Genomic DNA, 14,698 nt, shown 5'->3' with positions numbered 1-14,698 from the left:
GAAGGTGGGGATTCTGAGCCCCCAGGCTGAGCTCCCCTGGCCGGACCCAGCCGGGCCCCTCCTGAGATGCCCTCTGAAAGGAGGGACAGGGGATTCACCCTGGGCTCTCCAACAATGTCCAGAGGATTAGAGCAGGGGGACGAGGCGGGGTGGACAGAAAGTGGGGAGAGTGAGACAGGACACAGACGATGGCTGAAAGGAGTAGGAAAGGCCTGAGACCCGTAAGTCAGCGGAGACTCCATCTCCAGCTCCTGCTGGCTCTTTTCTGCTCTACTCCCCTCAAGCTTGGCTTTCGGAAAGTTCCAGCAGTTTGGTGATGTGTGGGGTTACTGATTCCAGTTCTGCTTTCTCAACGTCTTCCCCCCTCTCTCCGCACTTCCGCCAAGTACACACACTCCTTCCTGCGCCCTGCTCTGGACGAGGGAGTGTCTGGAAGGTGAACACAGTGCGGGCAGTAGGGGACTGGCCGATAACCCAGTAACGGCACTGGGGTCTGAGGAAGGCGGAGGGGGCTCCCTTGTTGGGGTGGGGCAGCAGATGGGGAGCCAGGACTTAATGTGGGCTGGTGTGGTGATGCCCCCCACCCCACCCCTTTAACAGCCTGCCCCTTTTCCTCCCCCAGCTGTCGGGGTCCAGACTGCATGGGCTAGAATAACCTTTTTCGACCTGAGCCCACCAGTGCTATGACGCTGTACACAGGGGTGGGCGAGCATTTCAATGCCACACACACACACACACACCTATCCAGGTAGCCCCCAGGGAGACACCGGTGATGGGCCCGGAGGACACCTGGGCATGCGGTCCTGCAGCAGGAACTCTCTCCATCCCCAGAGGAAACCTACTCCCTGATGAAAACATCCAGGCCAGGAACCTGGATTTCAAACCCACGAAGGAACCGGGGCAAGGAGCTGTGACTTTGAGAGAAAACAGGAGAAAGATGGAGAGACCTGGTTTGAAATTTCCGAGAATGCGAAGATGACGGATGGAAAAGGGGGCCAGGCGGAGCAGAGAGGAGCCAGAGCCCTGGCTGGGATGAACCTGGAGGTGTCGGTGCCCGGGGCTCAAGCCCACTCCCGTACTTGCAGGAAGTGCCCTTTCTGGAGCCCCCAGCTGTCCAGAGCCATCCTTGTGCTTTCACGCCCCTGCCCTCCCTCCCCTTGCTGACACACGCAGTGCCCTGTGAATAGAGGACGTTTAATATTTCTGTGCTGGTCAAACAGAACACAGGTGGGGAGTACATAGGGGAGGGGGCGGAGGGCCCCCTGCCTCTTGGGAGGGGTGGCTTGTGAAAGGGTGTATGTGGGGGGGTTCTTGGGAAATAGTCCAAGGAGTCTTCTCAGCAAAGGGGCCTGGCCTGGGGTGTCATAAGCATCAAATACACCCAGTCCTTGGCCTTAAGTTGGGGTCCCCCATAGGGGGTCTGTGGAGAGTCTCACTTTTTTTCCAGCTCCTTCGCTGGAATCCACACTCCCAGTGTGATGGGGGACTTGGTCCTGGAGAGAGGGGTCTGGAGAGCCCCCAGTAAGCAGCCCAGGGTTGGGAAGAGGGCTCCCGTGCCCACCGCCCAAGGGGCCGAGAACCCCGCGGGGTGCCGAGGGCTGCCCACCTCCTCCCCTCTGCCTGCTTTCCTTCCCCCGGGCTGGGCAAGAGCAGAGGGGAGGTGAGCAGGGCCGCCAACCTCTACTGAGCCCCAGGGTCCTCAGGGTGGGGTGGAGGGAGGGTGGAGAGAGAGGGTCTTGGCCACCAACAGACACTGTAAACTTTGGTTTAAAACAATAACTTAAGTCGGGGAGGGCTTCCAGCCTGGGGCCGGGATGGGAAGCGGGATGAGCAGGGGGTACGGGAGGCGACAAAGGAAAAAGCCAACAGAAAGTTTTGGTTTTTGCTTCCGGCATAAGAAAGGTCTTTGGTCATCTGTGTAACTGGGGGGTGGGGGTGCAGGGAAGGGGTGCTGAGGGCGGGTGAGGGGAGACTGCGACGGGGCACCTGAAGGCGGGGGTGGGAGTCCTTTCGGGTCACAGCAGCCGCCGTGTTCATCCCACCCACCCCTCAAGCCTGCTTTCAGCCTGGCCTTTCCCGGGACACAGGCAGGTGCTTCCCGCAGTCCTGGCGCCACCTGGGGCCCCACCTCCAGCCTCAAGGGCAGCTCGGCCGCCTTCAGCGGGTCCACCTCTACGAGTGCACCGGGCATAGGCCTCTGTGGAGGAGGGGGGCACTGGGCCACTTTCCTATGCTCCCTGGCCTGGGGGACAGCACCCAGCAAACGGGAGTGGAGGCCCAGTTCGGCCTGGGGGGGGACCTGGAACCAGGCAGCCCTGCTCCCACGGAGCCCCCAGGGCACTCCACTTGTCCCCCCTCACCAGCTGTGCCTCTTGATCGGGCCCAGCTGAGGGGCAGGTTTTTTCTGGGGCTACTCTGAGACTTTAGCTGCCCCCAACCCAGGCCAGGGCAGGGGTGGGAGCGGGGGGGTGAGCTACTTCTTCACAGTAAGGACAAGAAGGTGGAAGGGAGCACAAATTAGGGAAACGGGGGCCTCTGGCCAGAGGGTACTGCCAGAGCAAGATGGGGGGGCCCTGGGTGTGAGAGGGTGGCTCAGCCCCGCCTGCGGGTCTCCATGGCACTGAGGGGCCCTGCGGGGGCGAGCTGGTGGGGGAGGAGGGCCCTGCTGCTGCTGCTGGTGGTTGGGGGGCGGCGGAGGCGGGATTCGGATGTGGGCGGGGGAGTCTGAGGAGGGGTCTGGGCCCTCCGTGTCCTCTGCCAGTCCCAGACCAGGGGTTCTGTGTCCCCTCGGGGGCGGCCGGTCCCTGCCCCCCCCCACTCCGAGCGAGCGTCGTCGTAGGTCAGGTCACCTTGGGAGTTGCTGGCCCAGCCCCCCATCTGAGTCCTGGAAGTGCCTTGAGGTTGGGCGGGGCGAGGAGTCGGGGTAGGTGGGGCCTGGCTTCCGGGGGAGGGAGGGGTCTCACCCCTGCCCTGCCTGCCCCTAGAGGCCCTTAGGACAGTTCCTCTCCCGGCAGCTCCTCCTCCAGGTCCCTGTCTTCTGGAGGCCCCGAGGTGCTGGGGTTAGGGGGCCCCAGGGGGGGTCCCGGCCGCCTGTCTTCCTCCGCCTCAGCTGGCTCCTCTTTCACCTGCACCTGGTGGCTGTGACAGAAGGGATAATGTGGACACCCTGGAGGTCCTCTCCTGCCGGCCCAGCCCAAAATGCATCCAGGATCTGGGGGCGCAGGGATGTGTCCAGAGTTTGCCTCCCCAGGACCCCCTCATCTCTGAGCCGCTGGGGCCTGACGTTTCAGGTCTGGTCTCCCTTCAAAGGAAAGGAGGTCTTGGGATGAACAGAGATTGCCTTTGGTTGGGAAGGAGAGAGGAAGGGAGATGACGGAGGATGGAGAAGGGAGGGAAATAAAGAGTGTAGGGGGGGGCGGGGAGGGGAGCAATGAGAAGGAAGGGAGGGGCCACCTGCCCTGGGAAGAGAGCTGTGCTGAAGGCGACAAGATGGGGATCCCAGCTGCAGGGGGAGCAGATTCTGCCTTCCTGATGCTTGCGGGGGCACGGCTGTGGGCTGGGGTCCGTGCCATGGGCTCACCTGTACTGGGGTGGGGAGAGGCGAGGGGGGCTGCTGCTGCCGTTGCTGGGCAGCGGCTCCATGGGGGCGCCCATGTCGTCATGGCTGAGGGGCAGGAGGCTGCTGGCGGAGCCAGGGTTCAGCATGCCAGGGCTGTTGAGGAGGGGGAAGCTGCTCTCGGCCAGGGCAGCCTGGAGGGCACAGAGTTGGGGCCTGTCAGCGGGCTCCACCCAGTCAAGTACTGTCCCTTCCCCAGCCCTAGAGAGCCTCCCGTGTGTCCACGGGCTGGCAGACCTCTGGCACCCCCTCCCAAGGCCAGAGCTCCGAAGCTGAGCTGCCTCCCAGCTTTCCTGAGAACCTGGGCCTGACTTCTTCCCTTCCTGGGAGACAGAGGACCCCCACCCCCTGCCCCCGCTGCCACCCCAGATCTGTAAGCCAGGGAAGGGATCACCACTGGCTATGCCAACCTACCCGCTCTGTGCCCCGTCTCTGCCAGGGAGGGTGGGGGAATGTCTCTTCTGAAGACCAGTGTGCTGGAGGGAACGTGAGGGGGTGGGAGGGCACTGGGCGGGGGCCAGTCCACTACCTGGTAGCTGGCGTTAAGTGCTCCATAACTGAGGCCCGAAATCATGTTCTTCACCAGCGTGGGGCTCCTGGAGGAGAAAGAAGGCAGCGTCTGCTTCATTCATTCGCTTGTTCCTCACTCAGGTCTGGACCCTAACTGAGGGCGTGCTCTGTGCCAGGGACTGTCCCATTCATGAATCCTGGGAGGCCAGAGTCGGCTGTGCCCCATCTTATTCAATCCTCCCACTGACCTGGCACATCTGGGACTGAAAGCCCCCTTCACAGGTGAGCTGCCGGGGCTCCTAGGGGCCCTGGAATGTGCCCAGGGTCTCAGGGCTGAGAAGTAGGACCCAGACCCCTCCCAGTGTCTGTCTCCACGTCAGGTGGCCCAGTATTTTCTCTCCAGTCTAGATTTCCCGATGTCTGGCAAGGTCCGAGTGATAACCCCCATAGTCCCCTACTATAAAATCCACTTTCTTGCCATCCTGAATTTGGGGACATCCAATAAGCTGTGTGCTCAGCCTGTCCCCACATGCTCCACACCAAAGGCTTTTCTGCACAAAAAAGTGATTAGGAGTTGGGTCAGGAAAAGCAATGGCTTAAGGCCATCCTTCCACAGTGACTATCCCCAGTTTAGAGGGTGTCTCAGAGAGGTTAAGGAACTGGCCCAAAGTCACACAGCTGGTGAGAAGCAGAGGTGTAATTCGAACCCAGATCTTCTGATTCCAAGCTGATAAGGGGACAGGAAGATTCCAACCATTGTGACTGGCACGTGGGGACACTCAGAAGGGAATGGCTTTCCTTTTCGGGTCCCAGCCCTGCCGCAGCACCCACAGCTGCCTGAGGGTAGAGAGGCTCTTGTCTGGGGTGAAGGGATCTTTGAAGGGCACAGGCGCCCACAGAGAGCCATCTAACTTGCTTCAGAGGCCCAAGGTGCGCAGGCAAGCCCATGTGGGGTGCTTGGTGCGGGGAGGTGGTGGCGCTGGAAGGGAGGCTGAAAGAGGAAACCTCCCCCAGGTTCCTCAGTTTCCACTGGAAGTGCTATGTGGTAGAGGTCAGAGACCCAGCTCTGCCAGGAATCTGCTGTGTGACCACCCTCCAGCCCCTTGTCCTCTCTGGGCCTCCTCTCCCTGTAAAATGAAGCGGGGGGGCCTGGAGATCTCACAGACTGGCTCATCCTGCAATAAGATGGGGGAGAGTAGCCCTGGGGATGGCAGCCCCCTCCCCAACGGCCACACTGGTGGCCACCTGCCCATGCCTCGGCTCCGGCCGGGGCTACTTTGGGCTTCTGTCTCTCTCTGGTGCCAGGTTCCCCTCAGCTCCTTCCCTCAGTCAGAAGCAAAAAACAGAAAGGCCCTCTTCCTAATCATCTGAGATCCCAGGCTCTCCTGGGCTCCTTCACCCCTTTCCTCCCCCCACCCCCGACCCCACAGTGGGAAGGATCCGGGGCAGAGAGGTACCCTGGAGAGGTCTGGGGGGGTGGGCCCACGTACCCCGTCATCTTTGGTGGTCTCCGCTTCTGGTACTCCCGCTCGTCCACAGTCCACACAGCGCCCTTGACGTTCTCCACGCGCACGAAGCACTTGTGCAGGCTGAGGTTGTGTCGCACTGCATTCTGGGGGCGCAGTGACAAGAAGCAGACGCTCAGGGGTGGCCCCTCCTCCACTCGGGGGAGCACAGACAGGAGGGTCCTCAAGTCCCACCTGGTCCCACCTTCCCCAGCAACAAGCCAGGGGAGGGCCGGGCAGGAGAAGATGCTGCCGGAGCCGAGGGAAGACCCCTCTGGGCCCTTAGAGCCAGGGGCTCCGGCATCCTCACCACCGCCAGCCCGTTGTACTGTCTGCTCCCTTCTCCCTGCCACGTTTTGGAAAACTCTTGTCTACCAAGTGAATGATACCTCATTAGCGATAATCTGTTTTCTCAACATCGTTAGTCAGATGCATGTAGCTGTTAGGGCTTCTGAGCGGCACGAGACCACACTCAGGTCCTGGCGCCTCAGTGAGCCTGGGACACCTTACCTCAGGTGCACACAGAGTTCCCATTAAGCCTTTGAAAGTTTTGGGAATAACTCAGGAAGCCTCACCGCAACCTTCCTTGACCTTGGAGCGTGGGAGCCTTGACTTTGGGCTGTGGCTCAGAACAGACAGCTTACTGAGAGCATGAGGTATACAGTAGAGGCCTAATACATACTTGTTAACATAAGGAAGCTGAGAGAACGGAGAGCCTGGGTTTAGTGACTGTACAGCAGGAAGAGGAGGGACAAGTCACCTTGTCGGTCCCGCCTCCTCCCAGCAGGATAACTTCAGGAATTGAGGTCATCCGGTTTGTAGGACACTTGGGTGGGGGCAGGGGTGCTTGGCCCAATTCCCCCCGCACCCCGGGAACCTGGGCTAGGGCCCTAATCCACCCCACCGCCGTCCACCATGTGCCTCGCTCCTGTCCCCACGCTCTCCTCTCTCAACTTCACGGCCCCAGCCGTCCCTGTCCCTGTTACCTGTCCCCCCTCAGCCTCCTGCACCTCATCTCCATCCTTGTCTCCTCTTTACATCTCTAAACGGGGAAGAAAGCAGGCTGGGCAGGCAGCCCATGCCCCTGGAGATCGATCCCCTCTCCCTTTCTCCCTTCCAACTCTTGCCACTTGCAACTGGCCCGATTTCATTACCAATTTTAATTTGCCTCTAATTAAATCCTGTGTATTTTTCCGACTCGCTTGCTAATCCACGAGGGAGGCGGGCGGCTGGAGTGGAATCTCTTGGAGCGATAATTACAAAGGGCCTAATCACGCCGGGGCTCCTGCCTTGGAATAAATTTGCCCGCATTACGGGGCTCCGATCCTCTGCTTTGCAAATGAGAATGACCCCAATTTCCGAGGATGGCCTCACTGGGGCTTTTTTCCCTCATTTCGAAGCCTGATTCGTGATGAGAGACTAATTCGTTACGCTGAAACATTAACGGCAATTTAAGGGGTCTGGCAGGGGCTGCGTAAACAAAAGGACAGGCCCACAACATGGGCCCTGGGAGGGGACAGACACGGGGGGAGGGCTGGCGAGTACCATCAGCTTGGCAGATGGCAGCTCTGTCCCCGGATGAACGGCAGCTGGCCTGGCCCACGCCAGCTCCCAACCCTTCTGCCCTGGTCTGAAGTGGACAGCATCCCAGGGTGGGGGCCCAAGAGAGTAAAGGAGGAGGAAGGAAAGGAAGCTGAAATAGTTGAGGAGAAGAGGAGGGACCTCAAGGGGCAGATAAACGGGTCGGAAGTGGGGGTGGAAAGAAAATAGAATTGGGAGTAGACAGGGTGCATTTCCCAAGTGACATGAATGGAAGCTTGGCGGCAAAAAATCCTGAAGGTCAGAGTGGACCGCAAGCTGAGGTGGATTCTGCTGGGCCACAGGGAGGGCGCAGGCAGTGCCCCCAGTGACAGAAGCAGCAGCAGAGCACAGTTAAATGGGAAGGTCACTCAATGAGCTGGCTGCTTGCTGGGACCTAGACTAGGGGAGGGGAGATGGAGGGGAAGACCTGGGAGGGAGACATGCCGCTGAGATGACCAAGGCTGGGCCACCAGTCGAAGGTGGTATGAAGGCCCAAGGGGGCTGGGCTACAGGAGAGGTGGCTTCATGATGGTCATCGAGGGGTTTAAGAAAGTCACCTAAACTAGCTCCTCCCGACCTCAAGAAAGGAGAGAAGTAGAGATTGCAGAGGGTGATGCAGTTAAGAGAGAACGAGAAAGGAGGGTAGGTGGATGAGAGGCACTCTGCCCCCAAGGAGGAGGTTGTCTAGGGCAGTGAGGCTCCACATTGACTCCCCTAAAGGTAGAGGATTAATATACAATATTAAAGTAAACATTACATAACAATTGTAATGATCCCTAAAGTTTGTACAGGACTCTATCATTTACGAAACGTGGTATCCAAACTGGCCTGCAGGTTGGAAACTGAACCAGGTGGCTCCAAGAAGGCCCTGATGGCTCAGAGAGAGGGCAGGACTGTGGTTGGCAGGAAATGACGTCACTCGCAGCCAATCACAGCAGCTGTCCCAGCCTTGCAGCCTCTTTGCCAAGCTTTGGGAATTGGGCACGGGGATACAGAAGGCCACGGAGCAATCTCTCCTGCTGCACTTAGCACAGAGAAGGCAGAGAAGGCTGGGCTCTGTACAGACCCCACCTTGTCCTGGTCACTGGTAGGGAGGGGGCCCTAGTGACACTTGTTGAAAACTGGTGGGATCGGGGAGGTAGGCTGTTTAACTGCAGCTTCTGCACTGGCCAGCAGAGGGACTCAAGAGCCAGGGATCCAACTCAGGTTCTGAGATGTGGGGGACTCCTTCCCGGGTGTCCATCCTTTCCCACAGGGCACCCACATTCCCTTCTCCTTCCCCTCACCCCCTCCCACCCTGCTGCACAGAACCTAATATTCTCACCCATCAGACAGCCAGACTCGTACCCCCCATGCTGGCTCTAGAAAAACAAAATGGCTTAGCGTCCCAGCCCACAACTCTTGTGTCCCATTTTCCTAGGTTCCCTCCCTTGTCTGTTTCTGATCCCCCAGGAAAACTCTTATGGCTGAAGGTGTTAAAATGACTAATTGGATGAAGACAATTATCTTCCTGCTACTGATGGCAGAGCTGGGGAGAGTGAGCGTTTGTGTTTGTGCCCCAGTGTATTACAGTCCAGGGTCTCGGTCCACCCACGTGTCCAGGCCTGCGAGCCCCCTCCGTCCACCCATCCTGGGCTTCAGAGCATGCGCCTTTAGCCGAGGACTCTGAACCCTGAGGGTCTCCTGTGAATGTAACCCAGGTCTCCCTACCAGGCTCAGGCACTACCGACTCCCGCAGGCCCTACTTCAGGGGGCTTCAGGGGGTTGGGGTTTTTGGGCCCATGGGGGGCGCGCTCCAGAGAGGTGGAGGTGGAGGTGGAGGGGCCCAGGGCCCAGGGCCCAGCCTGGGGCCTGGTGGGGCCACGTCTATAGAACTGCCACCTCGAGGGGACTGTTAGGCAGCCTTGGTCTCAAAGGGATCTGGAGATGTCCAAGGCCGCCTGGGGCCCTGGCAAGGAGGAACGGGCATGCCTCACCTTCCAGGTGGCCGTGTTTCTCCGGAAATAGGCGAACATCCTGGTGAACCAGTTATAGATCTCATTCAGGGTCAGCTGCCTGTCGGGGGTTTCCAGGATGGCCTGTGGACAAGGAAGAAGTACAGAGACCCTCAGTCTGGGCCTGCAAGGGCCACAGGCCTGTGTGCTCTGCCCCAGCTCCCCTCAGCCTGGCCCCTAACTCATCTGAGAGCAGAGAAGACCCGCTGCGGAAGCATGTGGACAAGACTGGGGGTGCTTGATGGTCCCGAGAGGGGCAGGCTGGTTACAGCCCAGCCAGAGGCCAAAGGGAACACGAGCCTCGAGGGCCGTGCACTTGTGCGAGGAGCACGTGAACTTCTGCTGCAGGGAAAATGGCTCCAAGGGCCCCTGCCCTAGACTGGGAAGGAAAGCAGTATTCTTGGGAGAAAGAGGTCCGGGGGTGGGGACTGTTTGGAATTTATCCTGGTTTTTGTAAAGGGCACCCTAAACATGAGATGGCATGTGGATGTGTGTGTGTGTGTGTGTGTGTGTGTGTGTGTGTGTGTGCATCTGAGAGAGACAGAGAAAAGGAGACAGACTACAAGTGACCATAAGTCTATCATGGGAGTGTGTGTGCGTGGAAATGAGGGTATGGATGACACGGGGTGTAAGTGGCATCAACAGTGTGTGTGCTCCCACAGACAGGCCTGCGTGACCAGCAGGAGGGCTCAGCTGAAGCCCATGTGAGGGGCCGTCTGGCTGAGAAGGAAAACGCAGGTGTGAGTGGGAGAGGACAAGTGTGAGATGGAAAGTTACGTTCTCTGGTCCCGGGACCCTGAGGGAGGGGTGCAGACTGTGTGCCTCCCACCCCCACCCCCACACCCCCGACTCCGTCTACCTTCCCACGCTCACCTGGCGGATGAGGGAGGCGTAGGTGAAGGGGGGCCGGACGTCGGCGTTCTTGTAGAACTCATGATTCTGGGCCAGCTCTGGGGGAGACAGGCAGAGGCTGAGGTAGCCAGAAGTGGGGTCCAGCTTAGGGAGAGACACCCCTCCCCACGGCCCTTACCTGAGGAGATGGGGGAGCAGAACTTGTCGCTGGTCCTCCGCCGGGCGGGTCCCCCACTGTGCAGGGAGGCAGAGCCGAGGCCAGGGGGCCGTAGGGGGGTGACAGGGGCAGCGGCCGAGGTGGGGGGGTGCACGAGACCATCTGGGAACGAGTCCGCTGCGGACACGGTCACCTTGGAGAATGAGGAGGAGCCGGGGACTGGGTTCAGCTGTGAGCAACGGGGAGGATGCTGAGACCAGTGCCGACAGGATGAGGGGTCCTGTGGTGGGGCGGGTTCTTGGAGGGCCGCAGGGAAGGGAGAGTCACTCACTGGCTGACTGAAGGGCTTGGGCTCCGAGGGCCGCATGTGCAGATGGGCCATCATGGCCTGCAGCCGCTCGCTCTCCTTGGCGAGCTGTGGAGAGGTGGGAGGTGAGCAGGGGTTGTGCCTGGTGGCGGGGAGGGGGCGGGGGGGGCAGTCGGGCCCTCCTCCTCCACATACCAAGCCCATCACCACCATGCGCCCCCGCCCTTGGTACCCCAGCTCCCTCCGTCCCTTGCTCCTGGAAGACCTCGGCTTCTCCCTGCCCCTCTGGCCCCTCACACCCGCAAAGCCAGGACTGGGGGCTGCCTGCTCCATGAAGCCCTCCCCGCTTCTCCAGACTGTGTGTCCCCAGCCTAGACCCCCGCACAGCCGCTGCACTCTGGGGGGCCTTCTTCCCAACAGCACACGCCTTGCCTCCCGATCAAGAGCAGAGGCTGTGGCTGAACAACACCCAAGTTCAGTGGCACCCGTGTGTGAGGGTGCCCTCACGCACTGAATGGAGATGCAGGAATGGATGAATGATTCATTCACCCCATTCATAAATTCAATAGATCTTTTACAACTACCCTCTAACGCAGGGAGCTCTACGAGGTGCCAGAGGGACAGGGGTGAACGTTGATCAGCTGCCTGATGGCCTGTCCTGAGCAGCCTGAGTATTCCGTGCTGCAGAGTGTAGACTCCGGGGCCAGACTGCCCTGGTTCCAATCCCAGCTCTGCCACCCACTGGCTGAGTGATCAGAGGCAAGTTACTTCACCTCTCTAGGCCTCTGTTTTCTGTATCTGTAAATTGGGCATAATAATAGCAGCTACCAACCATATAAGGTTGTTCAGAGGATCCCTTGAGTCACACAGGTATTTAGTAGAGCACAAGGTAAGGGCTCAGTACGTTAGCTATGCATACCATTTTTGTTGTTTGTGTTAGTATGAGTCTCTTCAGGACCTCGCATCAGAGAGGCCCCCAACCCTGGTTTCCCCTTCAGAATCTGGCTGCCCTCACCTTACAACCATGGTAACGAGGACCTAGAAAGCATTCGATGACCCTTCCATGAGACCCCCTAAATCCCTCCTGGAAAGTCAGTGCTGTGGGTGAGGCAGGGGTGGGAGACCCCCACGCCCCTCTCCCGCAGCCTGAGGCCACACCTGGATCTCCAGCTGCTGCACCACCTGCATCTGCACGCGGCACTGGGCTGTGCTCCGGTCGTCCAGGGCGTGCTCTGTGTTGAGGTGTCTTCCGGGGGACGAAGGGGTGGAGAAGAGAAAGTTGGCCCTGGTTCTGCTGTCACCACCCACCCCAACCCACCCTCTAATCCCGCCCACAGCCTGGAAAGCAGACAGACCAAGAGATACAAAGAAGGGAAAGGGATGGGGAAAAAAACAAAAACAAAAACGGGGCATCGGAGGAAGCCGCCTTCTCGTCAGCCTCCTTTGATGTCTTTGCTAAAACCCCAGCTACAGAGAGATCTAACTGCAAATGAACTAATTAAGTAAACCTCTGACGAAGCGTGAAAACAATTTGTTTGACCCTGATGCTGCGAGGGTCTGGGAGACAGTGGAGTTAATCAGTCAGTGACAGAGCCTGGCACGGCTACGGCAGCTGGCTGCCTGCTGCCAGCCGCCTGTCCGCCAGGCCCGAAGGCCGTCACTAGGCCGTCGCTCTCCGGGGCTGGGGCTGGGGGAAGCCGGGGAGGGCGGTGGGGGAAGTCTTCTCCTTCTCCTCACATCCCCAACCTGCTGGGCTCAGCAGCCTGGGGTTGGGGTGGGGAGGCTGCTGGCCCAGGAAATACAGACCGCAGACGGGGTAGGAGTGACCGGGGAGTTGATGGGGGGCAGAGAAGGAACGAGCCACCCCCCCCCCCCGGGGTGAGGATGGCAGGACAGCTGGTGGCTGAAGGCGCAATAAGTGACAAGCTAGGTGGCAGGCTGGGGGATGAGGGGCCCTGTTAGGGGAGGCAGGCTGGGGGGCAAAGGAGAGTGGGGCTGACACCTACTTGATAAACTGGGCCAGGTCTTCACACAGGGTCTCACAGCCTGGCCACTTGCACTCTCCGTGTCCGTAGAGGGGGTGGGAGCCGGGCGTCTCCTCGTGGGAGGAGCTGGGAGGGCAGGAGGGAGATGGTGGTCAGGGACCCTGAAGACCCCGGCAGCCCTGGGTCCCGCCCAGCCCCAGCTCTCCTACTGATGACGTTTCTGTCCCTAATACAGGTTCCCCAGAGGCCAGGCACAGTTGTGCGTGCCCCGGGAGAGGCAAACCTGCCCATCCCTGAGCTCCACAACCCCACCCCAGCCTCTACCACAGGTGCCAGCCCTCAGGGTCAAGGCCAGTCCCCGGGCAGGTCTGCAGCACCTCCTCCCAGCCAGAGCCCCATACCTGTCTCTCCGAGGTGTGAGCACAGTGGGCTGTCCGTTGGGCAGGGTGTGGTGGGAGAGGGGGGGTGAGACTTTGGGGGGGGCGGCGAACGAGGTAGCGGTGGTGGCCGTGCCGGTGAGGTCCAGCCCCTCCTGCTTAACGCTGTCCTCGGCGGGCTGCCCGGGGGCACCCTCGCCCTTCCACAGCTGGGGCAGGTCCGTCGGGCACACGGCTGCGATGGGAGGGAGAGAGAGGGGAGGCTGGCCGGGCCCCAGGAACGCACGGGGCCCCCACCTCACTCCCGGGAGCGGGGACAGCGAGGGCGTGGGGCTGGGGCTGGCTGAGGGGCGGGCACTCACCTTGGCCGGGCTGCAGGCTGACCAGCCCCTGTCTCTGCAGGTTGAGCAGGTGCTGTTGCTGCAGCTGTTGCATTTGCAGGAGCTGCTGCTGGAAGGCCAGCTGCTTGTTCCCCAGAGCCTGGTGGGGGGCCCGAGGGGGCGGGCAGAGAGGGGTACCATCAGCCTCAGGCGTGCCATCTGGCCCCCACCCTGCGGCCGCCCCCTCCCAGGGCCTGTCGGCCCCCGGAGCTGTCGTTGTGGTGTCCGCAGCTGCAGCCTCCCTGCTCCCGGCCCAGCTTCCATAGGGCTGCATGCCTCCTCGCAGGAAACACGCACGCACACACACACACGCACGCACGCACGCGCGCAGACACACACGGCCAGACCCAGACACGCAGCACGACGCCCTCCCCGCTCCCGCCTCCCTCCTTCCGCTGCTTCGGCTCCCGCACCACAGCTGTGCTCGCCTGGGGGGCGCGGGGGGCTCTCATCACAATGATGGATGAGCCTGTCAGACTCCAGGGGCCACTCCCGCCTGGCGGGCACCCTTCCCACATGCCCGGGGTGCCCCCCTTCTGCTCTGAGGAGGGGGCCTTCTCCCCTCCAGCTCCTCTCCTCTCTTGCTTCTTAGATGCAGAGAATCAAGGCGTCTGACGGGACTTTCAAAGATCAGCATCGACAGGTCATCAGGACCCAGGCTAGGGAACAGTCACATCACTGCTGCCCAGGTGCCCGCCGCCTGCCCGCAGTTGCTCACTCTGCTCTTAGTGGCTCCCTCTCTCCTGCTCTGGCCCTGCTCCCCCCGCCCCCCCCACCCCCAGATTCAGTACTTCACGCAAGCACTGACAGTCAGTCTGTCAGCAAGCCTTTTCTGAGCCCCAGGAGCCGAGCCTGTCCCGGGCTCTGGAGGCAGGGGTGGCTCAGCCCACCTGCCCTGGAGGTGGGGCGGTGGGCTGGCTATTCAGCCTAGAGACAATGCAGAGAAGGAAGCAAAGAGGAGACCTTTGAGGGGGAGGCTGAGGGCGGGAGGGAATGACTGGGTGTCAGCAGGACAGCCTCCTGGGAAGAGACAACTCGAACTTGGCTGTGGTTTGGCCTGCAGGAGGGAAGTGCGTGTCTGGGACACGGGGTGGGGGGCACTGCAGGGCCTGGTATGGAAGCTCAGAAGGCACTGTGGCCCAGATGGGGCAGGGGGTGCAGGCTGGGGAGTTCTCTGGAGATGCAGGGCAGGATGTTACAAGAAGCAACAGAAGTTGGCGCAGGGCTGAGGGGAGGGACTGAAAGATTTTCAGAACCAGGCTAGAGGGCTGAGGTGCTGGGTCACTAACAGACAAGCAGGCAGGAAGAGGGCATGACCACGAGGCAGCCGGTCATGAGTGCGGACCATCCAACACTCACATACCCGTCTACGCGTATGTGCTCAGGTAACACAGGGCTCAGCCCTTCTGCTCTCCTAATCCAACAACACAGAGC

General features: G+C 60.6%; 1 protein-coding gene across 1 annotated transcript in view; it reads right to left on the bottom strand.

The window, feature by feature from the left end:
• Positions 1-1,929: 1,929 nt before the first annotated feature.
• The window catches only part of FOXP4 (forkhead box P4), a 49,855-nt gene continuing 37,086 nt past the window's right edge, over positions 1,930-14,698 (bottom strand). Inside the window, exons 6-17 of the mRNA XM_082847396.1 lie at positions 13,247-13,364; positions 12,909-13,119; positions 12,529-12,633; positions 11,681-11,768; positions 10,547-10,630; positions 10,237-10,408; positions 10,080-10,156; positions 9,189-9,290; positions 5,617-5,738; positions 4,146-4,212; positions 3,581-3,750; positions 1,930-3,138 (exon numbers count right to left, since the gene is read on the bottom strand). Of these exons, the coding sequence (XP_082703522.1) occupies positions 2,991-3,138; positions 3,581-3,750; positions 4,146-4,212; positions 5,617-5,738; positions 9,189-9,290; positions 10,080-10,156; positions 10,237-10,408; positions 10,547-10,630; positions 11,681-11,768; positions 12,529-12,633; positions 12,909-13,119; positions 13,247-13,364 (1,464 nt within the window). The 3' untranslated portion in view covers positions 1,930-2,990. The remainder of the gene's footprint in view (positions 3,139-3,580; positions 3,751-4,145; positions 4,213-5,616; positions 5,739-9,188; positions 9,291-10,079; positions 10,157-10,236; positions 10,409-10,546; positions 10,631-11,680; positions 11,769-12,528; positions 12,634-12,908; positions 13,120-13,246; positions 13,365-14,698) is intronic.

The sequence above is a fragment of the Leucopleurus acutus genome (assembly GCF_964270905.1).
Source record: "Leucopleurus acutus genome assembly, chromosome: 10".
Classification (NCBI taxonomy): Eukaryota; Metazoa; Chordata; class Mammalia; order Artiodactyla; family Delphinidae; genus Leucopleurus; species Leucopleurus acutus.
This window is presented reverse-complemented; position numbering and strand designations above follow the sequence as displayed.